The sequence below is a fragment of the Thalassophryne amazonica genome, chromosome 7 (assembly GCF_902500255.1).
Source record: "Thalassophryne amazonica chromosome 7, fThaAma1.1, whole genome shotgun sequence".
Taxonomy (NCBI): domain Eukaryota; kingdom Metazoa; phylum Chordata; class Actinopteri; order Batrachoidiformes; family Batrachoididae; genus Thalassophryne; species Thalassophryne amazonica.
Genome location: NC_047109.1, coordinates 80,029,490 through 80,055,061, shown reverse-complemented (window position 1 = coordinate 80,055,061; position 25,572 = coordinate 80,029,490). Strand labels below are relative to the sequence as shown.

Genomic DNA, 25,572 nt, shown 5'->3' with positions numbered 1-25,572 from the left:
ATAGTAGCAAAAGAAAAGGCTTCAAAACTGGACCTTTAATCTGGGGGTGTTGTGGGGGGAGCTGCGTCCTTGCCCCGCCCCACGCTCCCCTTTCCGTCTGGATTCACCCCTGTTTTGGCGTCTGCTAGGAGCTGGACCTAGCCCATTCAGAGTCACTTAAAGTGTCCACAAATCTAATTATTCACAAATGTATGACTTAAAGCAGCTTTAATTCCAATCCAATCCACTTTATTTATATAGCACATTTAACAACAAAGATGTTCCAAAGTGCTGCACATAGAATCATGACAGATAAAACCCCAATAGTCAAGAAATAAATTAAAAATAAGAAAATTAACAATAAAATAAGTAGAATATGCAAGATAAATAAATAAATAAATACAGCATACAAAAGATAAAACCAATAAAATCTACCAAAATAAAAACTAAAACAATAAAACAGAGGACCAAAAATAAAATCCCCACCCCCCCACACACACACACTCCTGTATAGTTGTCATGAAGTGAAAACTAGCTATAGAAACCAAAATTATTTTTCTTTGTTTGTTTGACCCGGCTCTACACATGTTTATTGCTGCTGTAATGTTGGATAATATAACATGGGGTTTTATGGGGATTGACATGCTTTTGGAGCCAATGTCAAGTGGCCATTTAAAGAATTGCACGTTTTGACACTTCTGCTTTGGCTTTGTTTTTCAGCACTGGACTTGCGGGGAATTTGGTGGTTGTGCCTAATCTGAGATTCAGCCTTTGAGATGTTAGACATGAAAAATACTGGGAATTGATATAAAGGGAAAAACATTTCATTACAAAAATGATGTACAATAAAGCCATCATCGGGGCCGTCTCATTTCTCGCTCTATCTGAATGTCTAAATGTGTCTGTCTTGCTAAGCTCTTCAAACTTCAAAGTTAAGTGCCCCATTAAGGTTGTTTTTTCCTTTGATCGTGACCATTTCAGTCAAGAATCGAGAACGTTAATGACTACCTCGAAAAGCCAGCGTGACGAGTTTTATGGCTGTTACATAAGTGTGAAGTCGTGCACCGCGAGAGGCCGACTTTATGAACACAGTAACGGGGTGATTTTTATGGCGAGATGTTTTCCTCATGCAAACCTGTTTGCATAATAGCAAGTTAATATGGCAGTGCAGCCTCATAAATCCACTCTGTGCATCATTAGAATGAAGGAAGCTACAGGGTTTGTTTCGTGCATACACAGATTGGGTCTTTAATTTACTAATTGTGCAATCATATAAGGGTTTCTCAGGTCAATTTTTTTTTAATAGGACTGTAGAGAAGGGTTTAGTTTTAACTCCACCACGACAGCACCCCCCCCCCCCCACACACACACCTCCTTGTTTTTTTTTTGTTTTTTTTTTTTTTTGACAGGATAACTAACAAATCTATGGATATATTTTCTTCTTTTTAATTAACATTGTGACATCACATGTTTGAAGCCTCATTTTGTTTGATTGTAATTTCCTCTTTGTAGTATTTGTTCAGGTTATCTCACCCTATTCACTTGCGGTTATTACTGTCATCTGCATCTGCAAACATTCAGTGTTCCACAGCAGATTATGAGCTTATTGTGATGTCGAGTCCGGCGGCACACTGCAGGTATGAAGCAGAGCTTGGCAAGGTGACCGCTCCAGTGGACTCAGAGGGATTAGACCTGTGGACCAACCCCTGTGTTTCAACTCTGTATGTGTGTCTGTTTGTCTGTTTGCAGATTACGCAGTGTGAAAATGGAACAGAGGAAACTCAGTGATCAGGCCAACACACTAGTGGACCTCTCAAAGGTGAGACATACAGGTGCAGCCTGAGGGCAGGAAGAGGGCATGCTGACACCAGTGTGTGTGTGTGTGTGTGTGTGTGTGTGTGTGTGTGTGTGTGTGTGTGTGTGTCAATGGGAGGCATCCTTGCTCTGAGATGAGCTTTGAGCGCCTACGTGAAAAAGCAGGGCAGCAGTCTGAGCGTGATTTCAGCTGCCACGACACGACAGATTGTCTGCAAAGTCTCATCTGCACAGCAGGATCAGCTTATGAACAAACAAACTACTATCAGGGGCGAACGTAAACCAGAATGCAGCGGTACACCATACCTGGAAGAGATATACAGTCCTCTACAGCCGGTACGCAGGGGTACGCCTCAGAAGAGCAACTTTCACCCCTGCACACAGTGCAAGCTGATAGGTTTTCAAACGAATTTCTCCAAAATAAATGTAAATTTGCTGAATACATGAAAATCATCAACAGAACGTGTCGCTAGACAAGCGTTATCGTTCAAATAAAAAGTATCAGTAGGACCCTACAAGCAATCAAAAAGCCTGCACTAGCATTACTCTATGCCACCAGCAGGTGGCAGTGCATTTTCCCTTTCTCTGTTATTTTCAGGAAAAAAAAGAACAGATTGTTGCATTGTTTAATGATGCCAAAGTTGTTCTGTTGTTGTTGTTCTGATGTTATTTCCCCAAAAAATATGTTTGCACTTCACCTGAAAATAAAGGTTTGCCATAAATTATGTTACATGTCTAACATCATATACATCATGCACTAAAGGACGTGCACTCAAAGTCAGAAAAGAGCAGCTTTCAGCGACTATCAGGCCACTCTCTCACATTTTTGGCTGAATTCTGCTTTGATGATTAAAGGATAGCTTATTGCAAGGTTTTATAACAGCATCTTGTCTGCATCGTCTGTTATTACATCCCCCAAGGACGTAATCAAATCATTGGCTGTCTGTCTGTTAGCAAGATTATGTCAAAACTACTGCACGGATTTTGACGAAGTTTTCACCAAAGATAGATATTAGACCAAGGAAAACTCCTTTAAATTTTGGAGGTGATCTGGATCCTGTGGAGCCCTGGAAGTGTCATCGCAAAATGTTTTGCATGTAGAGAGAATGTGCACACGTTTTATTATATTGTGCACATATTTTATTATATTGTGCTCTTGTTTTATGATATTGTGCGCACGTTTTATTATATTGTGCACACATTTTATTATATTGTGCTCTCGTTTTATGATATTGTGCGCTCATTTTATTATATTGTGCGCTCATTTTATTATATTGTGTGCTCATTTTATTATATTGTTCACTCTTTTTATTATATTGTGCGCATATTTTATTATATTGTGCACACGTTTTATTATATTTTGCGCATGTTTTATTATATTGTGCTCTCATTTTATGATATTGTGCGCACGTTTTATTATATTGTGCGCTCATTTTATTATATTGTGCGCACGTTTTATTATATTGTGCGCTCGTTTTATGAGATTGTGCGCACATTTTATTATATTGTGCGCACATTTTATTATATTGTGCGCACATTTTATTATATTGTGCACACATTTTATTATATTGTGCACTCGTTTTATTATATTGTGTGCATGTTTTATTATATTGCGCACACGTTTTATTATATTGTGCACACGTTTTATTATATTGTGCGCTCATTTTATTATATTGTGCTCTCGTTTTATGATGTGCGCACGTTTTATTATATTGTGCGCACATTTTATTGTGCGCTCATTTTATTATATTGTGCACACATTTTATTATATTGTGCGCTCGTTTTAAGCATCGTTTGAGTAAAACAAGGGCACGATCTACTTAAACGTGGCCACAATTTGTAAAACGTGCACTCAGTATTGTCTTACACATAAATGTTAATTATTAGTCAACAAACCAGCAGACAGTGTAATACATTTCCCCATTAGAAATGGATCTGGTCAGAGTGTATCATCATGGTTTGGGCACACAAGGACATATAGAGACCCCTGGCTACCCAGCATGGCATCATCTGGAGTTTCAGCACATTAAAAAGGATGCTGAGGGTGAAGCTTCTCCCCATCATGAAGATGACAATTTAGGTCATATTATGGAGTTCATTATGAATGAAAGGAAAACGTGCGCACGTTTTATTAATTCGAGGGCTCAATTAAAGGAAAACGTGCACTTGTTTTATTCATTCGAGGGCTCAATTAAAGGAAAACATGCACACAAATTATCATGGCCATTAAAACATGCGCATGAATTATCATGGCCAGGAAAATGTGCGTACGTTTTATTAATTTGAGAGCATGTTTCATTAGTTTGTGGGCTCAATTAAAGCAAAACGTGCGCACAAATTATCATAGCCAGAAAAAAATATCACTTTAAGTGACCTCTCTCAGGTTCCGTAGGATCCAGATTCCGGATCAAGAGTTCACTTTAGAAGAAGAAGAAGATAAACTTTATTGATCTCACAGAGGAGAAATTCACATGTTACGTCAGCTCTTAAGAAAACACACAAGGTGGGTGCAAGTAGAGGAAAATGTTCATCGAACAGCATGTGCAAGGATAAGCAATGATAATAATACTTGTAACAGTACAAGACATAGGCTTTGAAGCATTACGTCAAAACTACTTCACAGATTCTCACCAAATTTGCAGCACACATACATATTAGGGCATGGAAGACTCCACTGAATTTTGGAGGTAATCCAGATCCGGTGTCGCAGACCGAACGGTCCCCTCTAAAAATCGGTCCTCTGTCTTCACTGCGCATGCATCATTTCTGACTACAGCCAGTGGTGGGCACCGCTAACCAAAACGTTAGCTTCGATAACTGGTAATCAACTAACTGAAAAGTTATCTTTTTTAGCGCAAAACCGATAAACTGCCTAAAAACGTATCAGAAGCTATAGATAACCGAAAACTTTAAATTTTGCCTCCCATACACTGTCAGCTACTAAAAAGCTGATTTTGAGTTTAAACACCACGAAAGGTTCTAATAGAACCAATGGCGATCACAAACCCAAACAGCCAATGAGCCAGTGCTTTTGTCTTTGTGTGTGCTGCCCGCTGCTGTAGGAAAATGTCATTTACCCTGACAGAATACAGTGATAGGTCCCGCGATGAGGCAGAGGTCTTGAAATGGAAAGCAAGTTTGAATTATGGTTTTGCTTTAAAAATAAAATTATTCCGGATAGAATAACTACATTAGTGTAAACTCTTAAAATGTACAAAGTGATATATAACACATATCTGTTCATTTTAAAATAATGCACTAATTCTGAAGATTTGAACATTAACACACAGATGCCCAAAGAGGATTATGGGTAACAAAGCCTCCGCTCATACTGATTGGTTGATTCATTCATTCTATGTAACAACCAACACAAGTGAATCAGTGTAACATGTTGGTGTTTACAAATAAATGTGCTTTTGTAAAATATGTCATTTTTTTCATTTGTATAAAAAAGAAACAAATTTTCAAGATCCCGCTAGACAGCATCTAAGCACACCCGTGATGGCATCACAACTCTATCCGGTTAGGGAGACAAGGTTTCTTTCAATAATAAGAACTGTCAAAAAACTTTCTTGTGTGTGGTTGGAATGGTGGGGCAATAGGAATCACCTTTTGAATGCTTGAATAACTATGTCAGTCGCACAAAGAAATCAAATAATAGTGAAAACATGTTCAGTGCGGTGTTATAATGAATCAATCAGTTGCTCCGTGAGGCATCATAACATACGATCAGTTAGCGGCTCGTGCAGTGTTATAACAGATCAATCAGTCGCTCCGTGAAGCATCATAACATCAAGCCTGGTTCACATGGCAAGATAATTAGGCCGATATCGGACCCGATCTTCCCCTTCCGACAATCTTAAGGACGCCCCGACAATCGTGATGACGCTAAATATAATCTTATCAGATATTCCTGCCGTGTGTGGTTTGTAAGAGCGCTGTGATCTGCTCAGAAGGACGTGAGGAGCTAAATGTGACATGCAGCCAATCAGAAAGCGAGGTGTCTGACCTGGGAATGTTCGTGTGTGAAATCTGTTTGTGTGTGTTGTTTTTACTGTGTGGCTGACACCACACACTGTACAACTAAACCTGTCAGATCTATGATTTTTTTTTTTTTTTTTTTTTTTTTTTATCTCCACGTGTGGGGTCTCTCAGGTTTTGGAAACCTACAGATAATTTTAAAATCCTGCGGGTGACAACACTGTGATATAAACAGTCACCAGTAGATGGCAGTGTTCTATGCATTTTGACGCCAGTTATATCACACGGCCTGAATCACAATTGAACAGACTTTTCGGCTTTTGGAAAAGCAACCTGGGCTTCTTCTGGCAATTTTACATAAAATAAACACAATAACAACATCTATAAACCCAGAGAATATATTCACGAGAGTTTTAGGCACAATATACAAAGAGTTTAATGCTGTTGTCCGTGTGGAGCCTGATCAGAGCGTCTCAAATGCATTTCTTCTGTCGTGAATACCCATAATGCAATGGGCACAGCTGCATGTCCACACTAAAACCTTCAAAATTAGTGCATTACTTTAAAACTAAAACATATAAACCTTCAGATGTGACGTTAATTTAAATAACTTGTCCAAAATTAGTCTGGTTAAAATTTTAACCGTAAGTTAAAACTGTATGCCTCTGGATGACTTGGGTGCTATTGCCAGTGTATTAGTATGGGCTCAAAAGTAATGAGTTTTTTCTTTTCTGTGACCAGTTCTCCTTTGCCTGCAGAGGATAGAGAGGTTTCTTCTGGAACCAGCTCCTCTGTTTGTAGAGGATAGAACTGGCCGTTTTAAGCAGAAACTCTGCGAAACTTAGTGACACTTTGAAATGACCGACGCGCAGTGAACATATCAGCTAGCAGCTCATGTAGCCGTGGCACTCTGATCGCTTCATCCGTCCTTTATGATGAAATAATGCTGAATTTATGTGGAAATGATTGTTGTACAAAAGCTTCAGATAGTATCTGTCGTTGAGATAGATGATGACTGGAGTGCAGTTTGAAGCAGAAACAAGGTGATAATCCATGAACCGTGGCTAATGATACATGCGCAGTGAAGGCAGGGCGGACTGATTTTTAGGGAGGGCCGTTCGGTCGGCAACACCGGATTGGTGGATGTCAGAAATCTATGATTGCTTCTTCTTTGGAAATAATCTTTGAGTGTTTTGTTAGCATTGTGTTTACATTTTTCTATGTCTCTGAACATGGCCAACCTAAAACTTTAGGAATTATTAGCCGCAACTACTTTTTGTGTTTGACAACTTAGTCCATTTTCAGCATTTTCAGCTTTTGTTCCATCTTTGGTGGTGAGTTTTCAATGGACAAGTATTTGCAGTAGCCAGAGTGTCAGCACAGTTAAGATCAAGATCCACTGGATCTGGATTTGCCCTTTTTGTAATAGAGCCTTTCTTATGTATACTTTGGCTTCTCTCTTTAATTCCACTTTGAAATGAATAATTAATTTTCATGAAATTATCTGAGACGGATGATTCATCTGGATGTCGTGGGCAGGAACATGTTGACCTCAGGTCACCTGACCAGAGTGGCAGTGGGACAAATGCTGCACACAGACCACATGCACCTTATCATCTCCCAGTTCACGTGCATGGACACAGCTAAAACATCTTACCCCCACCACCAAACCCCCACCCCAAATATTTCTGAGCAATCCTCCGTTTCCACGCTGACCCGCCTGCTTCTGTGGCTTTGTGTCTCCTAGCAACCAGAACAAGTGTTAAAACAGGGATGACTGTGTGAGAGAGCGAGCAGGAAGTGAAAGGAGGGAGGGACGTGCGCTTGTGTTTTTCTATTACTGTGTGGGTGTCTGAGCGAGAATGTGAACGCACGTGTGTGTGTGTGTGTGTGTGTGTGTGTGTGTGTGTGTGTGTGCGTGCGTGCGTGCGTGCGTGCGTGCGTGCGTGCGTGCGTGCGTGCGTGCGTGCGTGTGTGTGCGTGTTGTAAGTGAGCGGATGTGTGCATCTGAAAGAGAGAGTGAGTGAGAGCGAGAGGCGAATAAAACTGAGAAAAAGAAGAAGCAAGGGTGTTTGTTTCTATGGAAAATTCACTTTACCATCAAATATTTTGTATTTATTCCTTCTCAATGGCTACATCTCAGATCACCACTTGTGCCTTTGCCATGGCGACAGAGGCCAGAATGTGCAAGACGGGGCCACTGTGCAGCCTTCCTTTAATTCTCTCTCTCTCTCTTCCTTTTATTCAGTTTTCTCACAGTGTCATAACGCCCACACATAGACTTCCCTCCAGCCTGTTCTTCATTGAATCTTCTACTTTCTCTTGGACTTCTTTCCTTCTTTGCGCAGTGTTTTTCTTTTACCCCTCCCAAGATTTGTGCTTGTCCTCTTTCAGCTTGTATACTTATTTAACATCCAACAACCTTCTATCATCTTGCCTCATACCAGCCAAACCAATTTTCTGAAAGACTCTTAAACATTTTCTGCTGTGAAATATGGCATACCCCAGGGCTCTGTTCTTGGCTGTTCTCTCTGTTCAAATTGCGATGCGTTGTGGAGGCAATTTTCTTTACAACGCTGTCGATACCACTTGATAATGACTCCCGTGTTAGAAATGTAGAGGTCTATTTGGCTGCAGTAATAAACTGCATGTGATGTAACTTTCAACTTCTATATTTAGAGAAAATGAATTGCTGGTCATCACTTCTGCTTGGCACAGACATCAGCATTATTTTTTAACTTTCATATCATTAAGACTATACATCTGTACTTTAATATTGCAAAGACTCCACTTTCCCTATCTGTGGTTTATTACTTAATGATAATCCGTGCTTTTGTTTTACATGAGAACAGATTATTGCAGTGCATGCTGGTTAGGGCTGCACGATTCATGCATTGCAGTCGTAAGCAGGATGTCAGCCAGTGTGATTATATAATTGTTGAATGGTGCAATTTAAATAATCATCTTTACACACTGCACTGAGATTGTCTGTGTGTACCTCACTATTAAAATGCAGATTTTTTTTCCCCCTCCATCAGATTCTGGCTGCCAGCATCTTTTTTTTTTTTTTTTTGAATTGCTCTAAATGAGAAATAAGTGGAAGCGGCTGCAAGCAGCTGTCTCCAAACATTCCATGCTTTCTCTACAGGAAAGCATGGAATGTCGATAATACTGTAGTACCAAGAGGATGCTTGTACCTGCCTTGATTCAATGTGACTTTGACTATGCTAGCACTTCATGGTACACTGCTTTAAACAAGAAATACAAGCCTAGGTTACAGTGTACTCAAAATAAGGTCACTAGATTTTTTTAAATGCCCCACCAAGAACTCATATTGGCATTCACAAATTTGAACTGGTCAGGATTTTTATTTTCGACCAATACGCAACTGACATTCAGTCAGAACTCGAGCGAGTAGCACATCTCTACAAATACCTTTTGTAAAGTGCCATGGTAAATCCTCATTTTGTTATACCAGTATAGTATTATGGAATAGACTACCAGGTCATGTTCAAAGTCAAAAGGGCAAACCCCAGTTCAAAACATTAAAGCACTAGTTAAATAATTTATATACATGTATATACAGTAGTGTTCAGAATAATAGTAGTGCTATGTGACTAAAAAGATTAATCCAGGTTTTGAGTATATTTCTTATTGTTACATGGGAAACAAGGTACCAGTAGATTCAGTAGATCAGAAGTGGTGAAATTCGGTCCTCGAGAGCCACATTCCTGACCCTCTTAGTTGTCTCCCTGCTCCAACACACCTGAATCCAATGAAAGACTTGTTAGCAGACTTTTAATGAGCCTTTCATTGGATTCAGGTGTGTTGGAGCAGGGAGACAACTAAGAGTGTCAGGAATGTGGCTCTTGAGGACCGAACTTGGCCACCCCTGCAGTAGATTCTCACAAATCCAACAAGACCAAGCATTCATGATATTCACACGCTTAAGGCTATGAAATTGGGCTATTAGTAAAAAAAAAAAAAAAAAAAGTAGAAAAGGGGGTGTTCACAATAATAGTAGCATCTGCTGTTGATGCTACAAACTCAAAACTATTATGTTCAAACTGCTTTTTTAGAAATCCTGTGAATCACTAAACTAGTATTTAGTTGTATAACCACAGTTTTTCAGGATTTCTTCACATCTGCGAGGCATTAATTTTGTTGGTTTGGAACCAGTATTTTGCTAATTTACTAGTGTGCTTGGGGTCATTGTCTTGTTGGAACATCCATTTCAAGGGCATGTCCTCTTCAGCATAAGGCAGCATGACCTCTTCAAGTATTTTGACATATCCAAACTGATCCATGATGCCTGGTATGCGATATATAGGCCCAACACCATAGTAGGAGAAACATGCCCATATCATGATGCTTGCACCATCATGCTTCACTGTCTTCACTGTGAACTGTGGCTTGAATTCAGAGTTTGGGGGTTGTCTCACAAACTGTCTGCGGCCCTTGGACCCAAAAAGAACAATTTTACTCTCATCAGTCCACAAAATATTCCTCCATTCCTCTTTAGGCCAGTTGATATGTTCTTTGGTCAATTGTAACCTCTTCTGCACATCTTTTATTTAACAGAGGGACTATGCGGGGGATTCTTGCAAATAAATTAGCTTCACACGGGCATCTTCTAACTGTCACAGCACTTACAGGTAACTCCAGACTGTCTTTGATCATCCTGGAGCTGATCAGTGGGTGAGCCTTTGCCATTCTGGTTATTCTTCTATCCATTTTGATGGTTGTTTTCTGTTTTCTTCCACGCGTCTCCGTTTTTTTTTTTTTTTTTTTCCATTTTAAAGCATTGGAGATCATTGTAGATGAACAGCCTATAATTTTTTGCACCTGCATATAAGTTTTCCCCTCTCCAATCAACTTTTTAATCAAACTACGCTGTTCTTCTGAACAATGTCTTTCTTGAACATCCCATTTTCCTCAGGTTTTCAAAGAGAAAAGCATGTTCAACAGGTGCTGGCTTCATCCTTAAATAGGGGACACCTGATTCACACCGGTTTGCTCCACAAAATTGACAAACTCACTGACTGAATGCCACACTACTATTATTGTGAACACTCACTTTTCTACTTTTTTTACTAATAGCCCAATTTCATACCCTTAAGAGTGTGCATATCATGAATGCTTGGTCTTGTTGGATTTGTGAGAATCTACTGAATCTACTGGTACCTTGTTTCCCATGTAACAATAAGAAATATACTCCACACCTGGATTAATCTTTTTAGTCAAATAGCACTACTATTATTCTGAACACTACTGTATATATATATCATCACTCATCTTCAACTGCTTTTCCGGGTTCGGGTCACGGGGGCAACAGTTCCAGCAGGGGACTCCAGACTTCCCTTTTCCCGTGCCACATTGACCACCTCTGACTGGGGGATCCCGAGGCATTCCCAGGCCAGTGTGGAGATATAATCTCTCCACCTAGTCCTGGGTCTTCCCCGGGGTCTCCTCCCAGATGGACGTGCCTGGAACACCTCCCTCGGGAGGCACCCAGGAGGCATCCGTCTTTACTGGCAGAAGCCCAGTAGAGACTCCAAGTAGAGTTTTCATTGATTACAAGTTTTTACTTTCTTACTGTGATCACTTCAGCATGGTGCAGCTCTAATGTGAAGTTGATATGACAGATATTTTTCTAATTTCCACAGTAAGGTATTGCTGTCATCCTATGTCAAAATATCATTTTGTCATGATAATGAATGGCTTGGTAGAATTTGGAGATTCTACTAGTAGAGTCTCTACTAGTAGAATATCCAATTCGGTCAAATCGCAGACTCTACATTGACATATATATATATATATATATATATATGACTCGGAGTCGGATCGGGGGCCAAACAAACCTGATCGAGACATCCCTAGTTAATATATATATATATATATATATATATATATATATATATATATTAACTAGGGATGTCTCGATCAGGTTTGTTTATATATATATATTAACTAGGGATGTCTCGATCAGGTTTGTTTGGCCCCGATCCGACTCCGAGTCATCTGATTTTGAGTATCTGCCGATACCGAGTCCCGAGCCGATACTTTAAAAAACTGAATGAACAATGAACAAATGCTAAATATATAATATTTTCATTTTAATCACCTTATTTTATTATTTATCACTTAAACAGTGAACTTCTCCTTGAGGTAGCTTGATAAATCAAGTAATAATCTACCAGACTTAAAAAATGTACAAATTTCCATGTTATTTTATTTGTCTAAAAATAAATGTCCAAGGTTCCTTATGTTAAACAAGAAATTATCTAATCTGAAATAACAGGTGGTTTTAATTTACAGATGAAAGGTTTCTAAATAACCATTTATAGATTTAGCTATTTTAATTACAAGTGTTCTAAACTTTTTTAAACAGTAATCAGAAATTTTGAGGTAACAAACAACAACAAAAAACATTTCCAAGGATTTTTCTTCAGAAAACTGCTCTATAAATGAGCAGTACTGTGACACGTTTCTGTTTTGTATAGATCAGTGGTTTCTGCACCGATCTGTTTTGTAGAGATCAGTGGTTTCTGCCGCTCGTCTTCCATGTTTTGGCCTGACGCGTCATTCCTATTGGACAGCACGAAGCTACATCACAACTCGAGAGTGTCGAAAGTTGGATTGGGTTGAACTTGTTATGTTTATTCTTTTGTTCAATTAAAATAAATAAATAAATAAAAGATTGGGTTGAACTTTGACTGTGTCAGCCTGCTGACAAGCGGCAATGCACGCTCCCGTCAGAAGCATCGCTTTAGTTCAGCTTTTGACGCAACGCTTCTGACACCTCTAAAAAGCAACACGTCTCATTGAAAATAATGCTTTTTAGGCCGATTCTTGACGCCTTTGAAGCTTCCGACACGTGAAACGCCCATTAATCTGCAATAATGAGCTTGAAATAGCACTGATCAAAATAATGAGGATAAAATCTATATCGGATTCCTGATCGGGCTGCAACGTCCGATTTCGATCAAGTCTGAAACCACGTGATCAGTGCCCGATTTCTGATCACATGATCGGATCGGGACATCTCTAATATTAACACTCAGTAATATACGATCTAAAGAGTCGTATCCAAAAACACCAAACCATCGGAGCTCTTCCACACAGGACTGTCCACCCCATCGCCGCTTGCAGCACCCGGATGGTTGGAAGGTCCACTGTGTGTCAGGACCAGAGGTGTCAAGTAACGAAGTACAAATGCCAAAAATTCGTTACTGTACTTAAGTACACTTTTTAGGTATCTATACTTTACTCCATTACTTATTTTTCTGCCTACTTCTGACTTCTACTCATTACATTTTCACACAAGTATCTGTACTTTCCATTCCTTACATTTTTAAAACAAACAGCCTCGTTACTTTTGGCTTCAGTTTAATGTTTATATATATATTTCACATCATGTGCGCCTGTAATCAACTTTTCTGCAGCACGGCTTTGCTGTGAACCGTGAACCAATCGAAGCAGTAGTTCGCAGATTGAAGCAATGCTACGACCATTGCTTTGTTTATTCTTTCTTTCTTTCGCTTAATTTTCCCCCGCTAAAACCCTAAAGAGCATACTTATGTGAGTATTATTTACCTTTTCTATGTTAAACTGACCTGTTATGGTCTTCTGAAACAGTTGATGGATGTATTTTATAACTTAAAAACGGGAGCGATGCTAACACGTTAGCATGTCTATGGCATTTTCAATGTTAAAACTTAGCATTATGCAGTTGCAGCTGTCATCACGTTCAAGTGCATTTGTTTTCAAATTGTAATATTTCTTAAATTTATTTTTGTTTATATATTAATAATCTAATGATTATTATATACAATTCTAGAGAAAGAGGCAAAAAGAACCTGAATAGAAACACAACAGAAAATATAAAAGCAACTAACAATGAACATACGTAAATAAATACATACATAAATAAATGAGTGTTTCCTGTGAACACCTAGTGATTCTTATACCTCCACTTCATCCCTGTCTTATATAATGAGTTTGTTTCGGTCAAACCATATTTTCATTGTGTTAATTTCTTCAGTGATTTCCTCCAGAACTATCTGCCAAACTAGAAAACTGCTACATCCTAGTAAGAGCAAAATACTACTGGAATGAATTTGAATAAGGAAAGTTGTGTTTTTTGTTTTTTTTTCCCCCCTTCACTAAATGGATGCTGCACTCACTGCAGTTTATTGTCTGGAATAGTCCCAGATTGCATTTCAGAGCTTCTAGAATTGAAACATTTTTGTGCAGGTGGTGTTGGGGGTAATTTTGGGTTTTGGGTCTTGGGCCACATGTAGAACGAATCAGTTTTTAAATTAAGCTTTCAATTCATATAGTGGCATCTACCTTCTTTTTTTTTAAGGTTACTTTATACTTTTATACTTTAAGTAGGTTTTGGAGCACATACTTTTTCACTTTTACTTGAGTAAAGAGGTCAAGTTGATACTTCAACTTTTACCAGAGTGTTTTTAAACTGCAGTATCTATACTTCTACTTAAGTAACAAATGTGTGTACTTTTGACACCACTGGTCAGGACACAACACCCAATCGCAAGGTTCAGAGAGTCCTTCATTTGCAACATTATCTGATTGGCACTACACACACCTGTGTGGACCACAGTGTGATCAGGTCATAGAGCTATATCTGGGGTGGGGAAGGCCATGAGAAGCAGGGTGAGGGGGTGAGTGACATTGGGAAAGAGAGAGAGAGCGAGAGTGGGGCTGGCCGGCTGCTGTGTGATGCTTTCATATCAGCACCTGCTTTGACACTTCTTCTTATTACATATGATATCCAATATATGGCCTGATACATGTAGTCCAGGTTCTCCTGATTTTTGGCATACTATGATGCATTGTGGCCTGGGGGCTATCACTGCGGCACCGGCAATGGCGCATGTGCACGTTGGTGATCTGTTAGCCATAGTAGTCTGATCACTTGGGTGTACATGCACTACTACAGTGATGTGATAGTCAGCCAACCCTGTTTTACATGTCATCATTTCATAGGTTGGATGTCATTCGACATCCAGCAGAGACACATGCCAGGTGTCCAGAGGGTAGCGGACCGCAGCACTCACTCTGTCACGCCCCTCCCCTTAATTGCCCTCCACCCAGACTTTGGGTGCCGTTTGAAGCATAGTCATATGACATTAAAGGTGCATTCGTAATATTCTTACTACAATTTAACAGCATTCTTGGTATTTGTACTGTGTTCCAAATACATTCGGACTGCAGTCGAGAGCTGATGTACGCAGAATATGCATGAATCAGTTGGAGCGGGATAGAGCGCAGTCTGGATATTCGGACGGCTGACCTCTGCAATTCTTATTCCCTCCCAGATGTGGCACAAATTGTGGGGTTTGTTTGTTTTTTTTTACATTCCACCTGATTTGGCTTGGCTCATGCTCATTCGTACTAAGTGTGAGGGGGCTATAAATTCTGCTGAATGTGTCTTGATTGTGTTACTAACATATGATTAAAGATATTTGCACTCCTGAGTTGGTTGGACTTCTACGGTGTAATGTAGCATCTCGTACTTTGGTTTTAAAAATCAAAAACAGCGACAGCCTCCGGCGATCACATCTGTTTTCTTTGAAATAATCTGCTTGCTGACATGAGACAGTCTGATTCTGTCAAGTCTTTCAAATGGAATCTTTCAACACCTTTTCTTCACTGTCTTTTAATTTGCCCTGACTTATATTGTTCCCCCCCACCAACAGATTTCAAAACTGTCTGAGGAGTTTTTGTGGCTGTGAGCTATAAATAAACTTGACTTAAAATCATAACACTGCTGTATGCTGATTTGCAGTTTGTCTCCATTCTAGAAAGCGTTCTGTGTGCACTGAATCACTCCTCTCATCTCCATCCACAGATGCAGAGCGTCATGTACGAGCTCATGTCGGAACTTAACGATCGCAGCGAGGATTTGGAGCGTCAGATGTTGTCGCTGGAGCAGCGGGTGGAGCAGCTCACTGCCGGCTTCAGTGCGCTGCCTGCGCACCTTTCTGCGACCCTCAGCGCGCAGCATGCCGCCCTGGTCCACCTGCTCCGAGAGAGGGATGTAAGGGACTGTAGAGGAGGAGGAGTAGGAGGAGGAGGAGGAGGTGCTGTGGTTCCACTGTCTCCAACAGCCTCTGGAACCACTGCTCCTTCTTCAGTGTCTCCAGTCACAGTTCAAACCCAAGCTCAGCTCCCTACTTTGGCCTTGGGCTCCCCTCTGTCTACTCAACCCCTGAACCCAGAGGGGAGCCTGCAGCAAGCCGCTCCCAACCCCAGTACCTGCACCTCCAGCTGCTGAAGCCAGCAGAGACCAGGGTGGACAAACATGGAGGGGAGGAGAGCGGAGGGGGCTGTGCTATACGTAGTACATGGAGATCTCTCACTGGAGCGAGATGAGGGAGGAGGACAGAAATGGGAGGTGATCCTCTGAAACTAATGCTCCATGGGAGAAGAACAAAGAAGGGAAGATGAGGAGAAATAATAGGATTAAGATGAAGGGCTCATGTGAATAATGAGACATGTGAGGGTCTTTGGGGCGCTTTCCTTGAGGAAGGAAAGACAAGAAAAATGGTGAAAAACTGGAGACTCTTAAAGGTGTGAGTGGGAGGAAAGTTGTCGACGGGGTGAGAAATGGAAGTCGAGAGAATGAGGGCGGAGGAAGAGAGAGGGGAGGAGAATTAGCGAGGAATAATTATATTAACTCAAATCTCCAATAACAAAAAAGGCCTTTTATATTCTGTCTCTCGCTCTCTTCCCTCCTCTCTCTCTCACTCTCTTTGCTCCCCACTCCCAAACTCTCTCTCCTCATCAGGAATTAATGACCATGACTTTTTATCTTTATGATGTATTTTCTAACTGAATGCTAATTGTGTGTTAACGAGCATCCCTTTAAAATAAGGTTCGATCAATACGACCGTGATTTTAAAAAAGTGGCATGCACCACACATGCACACACACACACACCTTGTATTAACTCTTCATGCAGCACAAACATAAATTCACTTTCACAAAGTAGACCCTATTAATGAAAAACAATGCACTTTCCCATTAGATGAGACTATAGCCTATACTGCCAAGTACTCAATGCACTGTCCATTTCAACAAAGCACTGCCAAGCAATTTAGAAAGTTATATCACTCGGGTGTGAGCTAAAGTAGTGCTTCACAGTTGTGGCACTTTGAAAAACAGAGTTCAGATCATTGGAAAATTTGCCAAATTGAAATGTCTGTATTGTAAGAAGGCCATGTTCACATCACTAGCTGAAGGGACCTGTATCTGGTTTTCTTTTCATCTGCATGTGGAACTGCGTTGAAGTTCTCAAAAACATGGTAAGCCTAAAATGATTGCAAAATTGCTCTTACAAACCTGCTATAAGTGGTGGTATATTTTGCATGAGAGATGACCCCTGAGCAGAGGACAACATTTATAGGAAAATAAGTCTTAATTACTGTAATTTCACAGGATATGGTAACAGCACAGCGGGAAATAGTCCAATATAGCACAACACACTTGGGGGTGTCAACAGGAAAGTTAACCAGTTAAAGAGGCATGAGATCAGGAGATACACTGAAGTCAGTCCACATAGCAAATGTGTCTGTGTGGGAACAAGCAAAGAGGCAATCTGAGAAGCTGAGAGTCTAAACACAGTTGGCATATATACCAGTGAATAGTGTCCAAATACAGCACGTTAAACTCAGAAAAGACAGGAAGATCACAATGGTCAGCAGCAGGAACTCAAACACAATAAGATGAGCATAGAGACGCTCTTACACTAGAGTGAGGAGCTGTGTACAATCAAATAGTGCATGACTGAATAAACTAGGAAATGAGCATGCATGTGAACTAGAACCTGGGTGCATGTAAACAGGATGCAAAGCTGAGGACAAGCACAAGGAAGATGCAATTTGGAGTAAAAGAACAGTGGAGAATTCACTAAAAAATACAATAAGCAGGATCAACAAACTACCAGACACATGATCAGAGCAAGAACAGTGACAAAGAGGTGTTTCCCAAAAACATCATCATTCCTTAAAGTGATCTGTAATGAACGTCAGAGCCAACTAAAAATGACTAGTTACGTTTGTTCTTTTGGTTTGTTCAGCTACACCAGTGATTCCAAAAGTGTGGGCTGTGACCCTGTGGTCATTAAAATAAATAAATAAATAAATATGAAACATATCTGAAGCACCACTTTGCATGCAGGGAGATGATGAGATAATTAAACTTGCTACATATACTGCACATACACACACTCATCATGGGCATGAATGTCATGGTAATTTTGCCGGGGTTGTTGGGAAGGTGTCGTAACACGGACCCACAACAGGGGGCGCAAGTGAATGGACAATGGATAAGAAAAGGAGTAACAATTTAATGTTGCGAAAGTACACAACGGAATACAAACAGAAATTACAGGTGCCAATTGTATACAAGAGGACAGTGGGCAGGCTCGAAGATAGGAGACCTCTGATGAACGAGGAGCCGGGGCCCACACCGCTTCCACCACCAACGGCCTGAAGAACACCGGAGCCGCCAAGTCCTGAATCCCCAGGTGGTCTCTGTCCTCCGTTGTCGGCCCTGGTACTGCTGGCAAAGAAGACACAGAAGGAGGTGAGTGTGAGTCCTCACACTCAGCAACCTTTACACTCAAAGTCTCTGGGAGGGAAAACCTTCACCTCCAGATACGTTTCTCTCGTGCAGCTCCTGTTGGTCCCTCTTCTGGATCACCACCGGAATGCGGCTGCACACAGAACAAAGTTTAGACAATCGATAATCACAGCAGAGAAGATTACCTTTGTGGTAGATGATTTCTCGGCGAGGAGGTGGAGTTGTGATCCGCTTCTTGTAAGGAGGTTAATGAGAGACAGCTGGTGAGGTTGACAGGTGACAGCTGTCACTTCCAATAGCTCTGGCGCCCTCTCATGCTTGAAGCCCGCACTCCAAGCAGGGCGCCGACTGGTGGTGGTGGGCCAGCAGTACCTCCTCTTCAGCGGCCCACATAACAGGGGTGGAATGCAACATTCATCAATAATGACTTTAAAAGACAAGAACTGGGTGCACATAAATTCACTTTGGATCTATTCTAATCCACACAGGGGCAAAATTATACATACTGACCCCAGTATATAAAGTACATACTCCCCCACTAATATTTGATTAAATCTCCCTGTGCAAGCTACACCTCGGGCCACGCTTTTGGTCGCCATCAACAAGCTTCTGGCGTAATTCTGGCTGAATATTTGACAACTCTTCCTGGCAGAATTGGGAGAGTTCATTTAAATTGGTTGGTTTCCTAGCATGGACCTGGGTTTTAAGGGTAGTCCACAAATCTTCAATAGGGTTGAGGTTGGGGTTTTGAGAAGGCCATTCATGCTTTATCCAACCCACAACCAGTTTTGATGTGTGTTTGGGGTCATTGTCCTGTTGGAACCCCCAATTGTGGCCATGTTTCAACTATCTAGCTGTTGATTTGAAGTGACAGTGGAGAATTTGGAGATAGTCCTCCTTCTTCATTATTCCATCCACTTTGTGCACTGGGAAACAGCCCCTTAACTACACTATTACTATCATTTTCTCTTGTTGCTGTTTTTACTGGTGCCATGCCATGGTGTATTGATTTTATCCAATCAAGCTTTTCGTTGAGGATTTCATTTGTTTGTTTGTTTGTAAACACCTGCTGGACATGTCGGTATATATTGTCTACTCATAACAGACAATATGTGTGTATCAGTCCTGAAATGATGACAGAATGATAAACTGTGCATATTCCACATTTACTTGCAGTTGGTATCACAGTAAGAATAAAACAAAATCGAAAGCTCAGGCTGCAGACAGCACATAAAGTATAGTTTTCATTAAAATTCTCGAACTATTGTCTAGTCTTATTTGCAACATTTGTGCATTGTCAGAGTTTTTTACAATATACAAACAAAGTTATTTAAATGTACCACAGGACACTCACGTTTCCAACCCTGATCAGCACCATGGACAGCTCCATTGCAGCATTGATTATCAATGCATTTTTTCCCCCTAATGAGCTGTTTTGGAAAACAGAAAAAAAAGTGTAACATTTTGCAGAAATGCTTACAGAAAACACTCTTAAGTCTGAAAACCAGTTTTTGTCAGAGACCCTGGTCCAGGTCTGTTCCTTTCAGTGTGGTGTGAACATGCTCTATCAGGCTTGTTTACAGCCGGTTTGGATTTGTTGAATGTGTTTGCCCAAATCTGATTTGTCCGTGACTGTTGTGAGACTGGTCACATCGTATTCAGGTCTCTTACAAACATGTATGTGTGTTAAAACTGACGGTGAAAATGAGATTTAGGTAATATCTGTTGTAATGTGACACCTTCGTAACAGTCACCCAAATTTTGTTGGGTTTTTTGTTGTTGTTGTTGTTTTTGCACTGTGACATTTATTGTTTTGAAGCAGAGTTTGTGTATGTGCATGCTTCAAACACAACAATGCCACGGGGCTGATGACAAGCATTTGAGAGCGCTGTTTGGCACCTGATCAATTGTGAAGGAGCGCCCATTTAAAAGCATATTAAACACTGTTACACCAAGCTAATATAGGTCACCAGGTGTCTTTAAAGCAAATATTAAAAGTTTGTAGCCAAGAATAGCCCACCCACATACACACACACATTGAGGTGATACATCCTCAAAACTGTCCTTTTTTTAATTTTGTGTTTCTGTTCCTGATTTAAAGAAGCTGTTTGCCACGCCCCCTTTTGCATAGCAAAGGTCACATCCTTTCTATCTCATATGGGTGTGGCACAGAGAGCAAGCAGGTGTTCAGGGATGCACTTCCGTGACATATGTTACGGAAGTTTAAAACTAGGTATATGAGGCCAAAATTCAGCATAAAGTCAGTGAGGAGCTCCAACAAAAGACATAGATTTATGGGATTATCATATATTTAATGTGTAAACCTTACCCTAAATAACTGTACAAACTGATTTTACACACAAAGTCCCCTTTAAAATGAACTTCTTCTTGAGTGGGGGGGTGGATCACAATTGAGACTCATTATTTCATTTACAAGCAACACAGCAATCATCTCCTGTTTCATTTCCAGGAACGTTCCTCATGAGATACTTCTTAAGAAGTGCACTGTTTGTGTGTGCTGCTTTTGAAACAAAACAAAAGATCCCAACATGGAGCCTTTCATCAAACCCCACTCATCGCAATGACGAGTGGAGTCACTCCACAGTTAGTGAAACATTCATATTTTCTTCTCTGTTATTTTACTGAAGATCATCTGCCTCCAGGTGTACTGAAAACAATCCAAACTTTCTTCATCAATAATAAATAATGTAGCTAGACTCAGTCTGGTGATCACCATTGTTTTTAAAAAGTGAAGCAAACACAATATTCATGAGTAATTACGAATACCATGACTGATTTAGCTTTGTGATTATAAGATGAAGCAATTTATATTTTTTGTCATACTATGTGGTTCTCCGAGGACCTTCAGAAAAGGGAAAATACCTTAATGCCATTCTTTTTTTTCTAAAGCTTGCAGCCCCAAAACACCTCACTGTTGTCATGAATGTATTCTGTATAAAGAAACACACACACACACAAACCCTGACAACCAAAGTGCTCTCTCTTAAATAGACGTCAATAAGAGGCAGGGATGCTGCCATCACTTTGGGGGGGTGCAGCAGGAGGCCCTGCACATATTTTTGAGGGAATAACTGAAAATATGGATGTAGATTTACTGTAGTGCTGTTTGCAGACTGCAGATTGATAAATGGCCATGAAGGAACAGCTGTTCATGAAATAAATAAAACATAGAAAGATGAACTGATATGTTTCAGAGGAATTAATGTTTGGAGGGAGAAGAAACAACCTTTACTTGTTTTGGAAACAATAATGAAAACTGTCTTATAGCGACACGCTGTGGCCGGAATACTGAATTACATATGCTTGGAATATTGTACAGTAATGCTGTTTAAAAAAAAGAAAAGAAAATCTATAGCTTTGTATCGCTTAGTCTTTTCTACCATTATGATTAAACGCAGTTATAGCTGATATCTAATATTACTATAGTATTCTTCTCATTCTTCATGACAATTATGATATGTATTAACGAAACGTTAAATAATTATGAATGAGGAAAGTGCCGTTTGAGGTTGAAATTATTTTGTAATTTTATTTTATCAGAGAGAATTAATAAAGTATATATCTATAACATTACAGCTTCTGTCTTGTTTGTTTTAACAGCAAGGTTTTTTGTGTAATAATGTCACACTGAGTGCAATTCACAGTGCTTGTTATATGTTCTATTCCACATTGCTCAGTTGCCTGGTGTAAATTTGTGTCTTTGCATCAGTATAGCTGCTGCAAACTTGCTTTAATCTATTTTGACCCTATTTTCTCACTTCGGTCACTATCAGGAGATAATATGTCTTCACACCAAAACATATTCTCCAAACACAGATAGATAGATAGATAGATAGATAGATAGATAGATAGATAGATAGATAGATAGATAGATAGATAGATAGATAGATAGATAGATAGATAGATAGATAGATAGATAGATAGATAGATAGATAGATAGATAGATAGATAGATAGATAGATAGATAGATAGATAGATAGATAGATAGATAGATAGATAGATAGATAGATAGATAGATAGATAGATAGATAGATAGATAGATAGATAGATAGATAGATAGATAGATAGATAGATAGATAGATAGATAGATAGATAGATAGATAGATAGATAGATAGATAGATAGATAGATAGATAGATAGATAGATAGATAGATAGATAGATAGATAGAGTGAATGTCAGTTGCTCTTTATCGCAGTATGTGTATAAACTGCCATGGACAGAGACAAACAGGGAATCATTATGTTTTAGCGACACAGGTTGTTTTTACTGTAGCTGCTTGGAAGCTCAATACAAGCAAAAGTTATCACAGAGTATTAAGTAATAAATAAGCAACAGAGTTGTCATAAATATCTGTTGTATGGCTGGGGGGTCTGGCTGCCTTTTTGTTTCTGTCTTTTGTTTTTCCTTCCAGGTGGCTTGCATTTGGGACTGAGTGGCTGTGTAGCTGAGTTTATCAGGACCTCACCCTGATCACCTGAGGCTGATCACCTGCGGCTCGTCAGGACTCACAGCTGTGGTGCATCTACATGGATTGGAACATGGTGGCATTTAAGACTGGAGTACACAGTGTGTATTTGCCAGAGACTCGACCTTGTGACCAGACGGGTGAGATCGTTGTCTCAAGAGCCATCTCATCATCAGTGGATGCAGAGAACGTCCAGGTTTGATGCATGGTCTGTGAAAGAGGAGGGGGTGAGGTCTCACGCTCGTCAGCACACTTCCTGAGGTACGTTAGATTTTGTGACTAACATTTATACAGTCAGTAAATGTGGTGTCCCTCACACCTTTATTATATTGAGCTGTATGTTGGTCGTTTAAATCAGCTTCCACTGCAGTGGAGTTTTGTGAACTGGATGTTCTATGCCTGCAGGGTGGGAAGCTGATTAGTAACCAAGCCAGGAAGTGTTTGCTGTTTGTGCACCTTTGAGTGGTCTCTGTGTGTTGAGTGTGGACTCACATAATGATTCCTTCTTTCACAGACTCGGTTTGTCGCGGCCACCTGGGGGGTGTCGGCGGGGTCCTTGGGTCCGAATTGGTTCTGGCTCCGGACCGTTAGCGCTGCTGGGAGCGCACCGCAATCCACCACGCCAGACGGCGCACTTTTATATTTATCACAGCACTGTTATGTTCATTAAATTCTGTTATCCTTTGTACCGTGCTCTGCTTATTTTATACTGGGTCCTTCAAACGCTGGTCGGTTCTCCGGGCTGCGTCCGACACATAACAAATATCCATGGATCAGGTAATTTCAGGTTAGTGCACTTTCAACTTAAAGGCATCAGAGAGCTGATCCACACCCTGCTCTCTCTACACATCACAATATTAACACTTTTTTTAATGCAGTGTGGAAATTGATATTTATATATGTTGTGTGGGCTGCTTAGTGGTTAGCACTCTCTCTTAGTGGTTAGTTCTCTCTCTTAGTGGTTAGTTCTCTCCGGGTGCTCCGGCTTCCTCCCACTTCCAAAGACATGCAGGTTCAGTGAACTGGAAACTCTAAATCAAAGGTGTCAAACTGATGCCAGAAAGGGCAGAGAGGGTGCAGATTTTCTTTGTTGCCACCAACTCCACCAGGTGATTTCACTGATTAGCATCACTTTGAGCAGATGAGATGTGAGTTCATCAGTGAAAACACCTGTTGGAATTGGTGGTTACAAAGAAAACCTGCACCGTCTCGGCCCTTTCTGGCATCACTTTGATGCCGATGCTCTAAATTGTCCGTAGGTGTGCATGCAACTGTGAATGTGTTTGTCTATATGTGGCCCTGTAACAGACTGGCGTCATGTCCAGGGTGTATCCCGCTTCACGCCCTATGCCTGCTGGGATGGGCTCCAGCCCCCCATGACCCTTAATAGGAGTAAACGGTTGAAGATGCGTGAGTGAGCGAATGTGCTGTTTGATGCTCAATCAAACTCTTTCTAAGTATTAATCCTTATTCCTCTAAAACAAAGCTCAAAAGAGATGACTGTCCATATTTTACAAAACAGCTAACATATAAAAAATACTGTGCAGAACAATTCAGGCACTCTGGATACTCTGGACACATACATGTACACACACACACACACACACAGCATCGCCTGCTGTCTGCTTCACCTGACCCCACCATACACAGTTCATCAGGTGCAGTTCTCTGAAGCACTCATTCAGATGCACTCTGTCCTGGTGTTTCCCCAGTAACCAAACCATAAGATTGATTTCTGTTCTCTCTCTCTCTGTGTGTGTGTGTGTGTGTGTGTGTGTGTGTGTGTGTGTGCGTGCGTGCGTGCGTGCGTGCGTGCGTGCGTGCGTGCGTGCGTGCGTGTGTGTGTGTAAGAGAGAGAGAGAGAGCAGGTATATGTGAGCTGATCATAAAGTGACAGTCACGTTGCCAGGGCACTGCTGAAAAGAAAAGCATTTACTACTGTACACATGACACAAAGTAATGATGCGTGACTTGTCCTTTGGACGGCATGGAAACCAAAAACCAGCCACTTTAAGAACATTCACACAAACAGCCAACAAGGAGCCTAAAAACATTATTGTAATGTCTCGGGAACACTTCACAGAATGTGGCTACCTGGTGTAATGCCATAAATGTTTTTGTACTATGCCAGACCACCTAAATCTTGTCATTTGATTTTGAAATGGACCACAATGGAAACAAGTGTTTTCACTTTCTTGTGTTATCCAGATATTTTAACATATTTACAATCATATTATGTACTTACATTGAACTTACTAAATAAAATCACGCATGCATGCACGCATGCTTTTAATATATAGATAATTTACTGCCCTCTGCTGGAATGTGTGTGAGTCCAGAATGTAATTATCAATGTCCATTGTTTAGTATGTAGTTTCTCCAAAAATATTACTCCTATCAACAGTCCATGTTGGGGCAGTTCATCTTTGACCCAAATACATAAGCATACCAAACTACAAATGTCAGCTCTCCCCAGTTTGTCCATGATCAAAGTTAGGCACATGCATACACACAGTGGTGGGCACAGATAACCAAAAAATTAACTTCGATAATAGATAATAAGATAACTGAAAAGTTATCTTTGATAAAGATAAACCACCCAAAAATGTATCGGAAGTTACAGATAACTAACCGATAAATTCTGGTGTTTATGGGATATTTGCAGTTACTAAAGAGCTGAAATTGATTTTTAACACGA

General features: G+C 40.4%; 1 protein-coding gene and 1 long non-coding RNA gene across 2 annotated transcripts in view; one reads left to right on the top strand and one right to left on the bottom strand.

The window, feature by feature from the left end:
* Positions 1-16,996, top strand: part of kcnn3 (potassium intermediate/small conductance calcium-activated channel, subfamily N, member 3) — a 285,265-nt gene extending 268,269 nt beyond the window's left edge. Inside the window, exons 9-10 of the mRNA XM_034174740.1 lie at positions 1,729-1,798; positions 15,653-16,996. Of these exons, the coding sequence (XP_034030631.1) occupies positions 1,729-1,798; positions 15,653-16,078 (496 nt within the window). The 3' untranslated portion in view covers positions 16,079-16,996. The remainder of the gene's footprint in view (positions 1-1,728; positions 1,799-15,652) is intronic.
* Positions 448-16,854, bottom strand: LOC117514335. Its single transcript, XR_004561860.1, has 3 exons — positions 16,721-16,854; positions 11,973-11,976; positions 448-482 (listed from the first exon to the last, which is right to left on the bottom strand). It is a non-coding gene; the product is annotated as an uncharacterized LOC117514335 (long non-coding RNA).
* Positions 16,997-25,572: the final 8,576 nt, after the last annotated feature.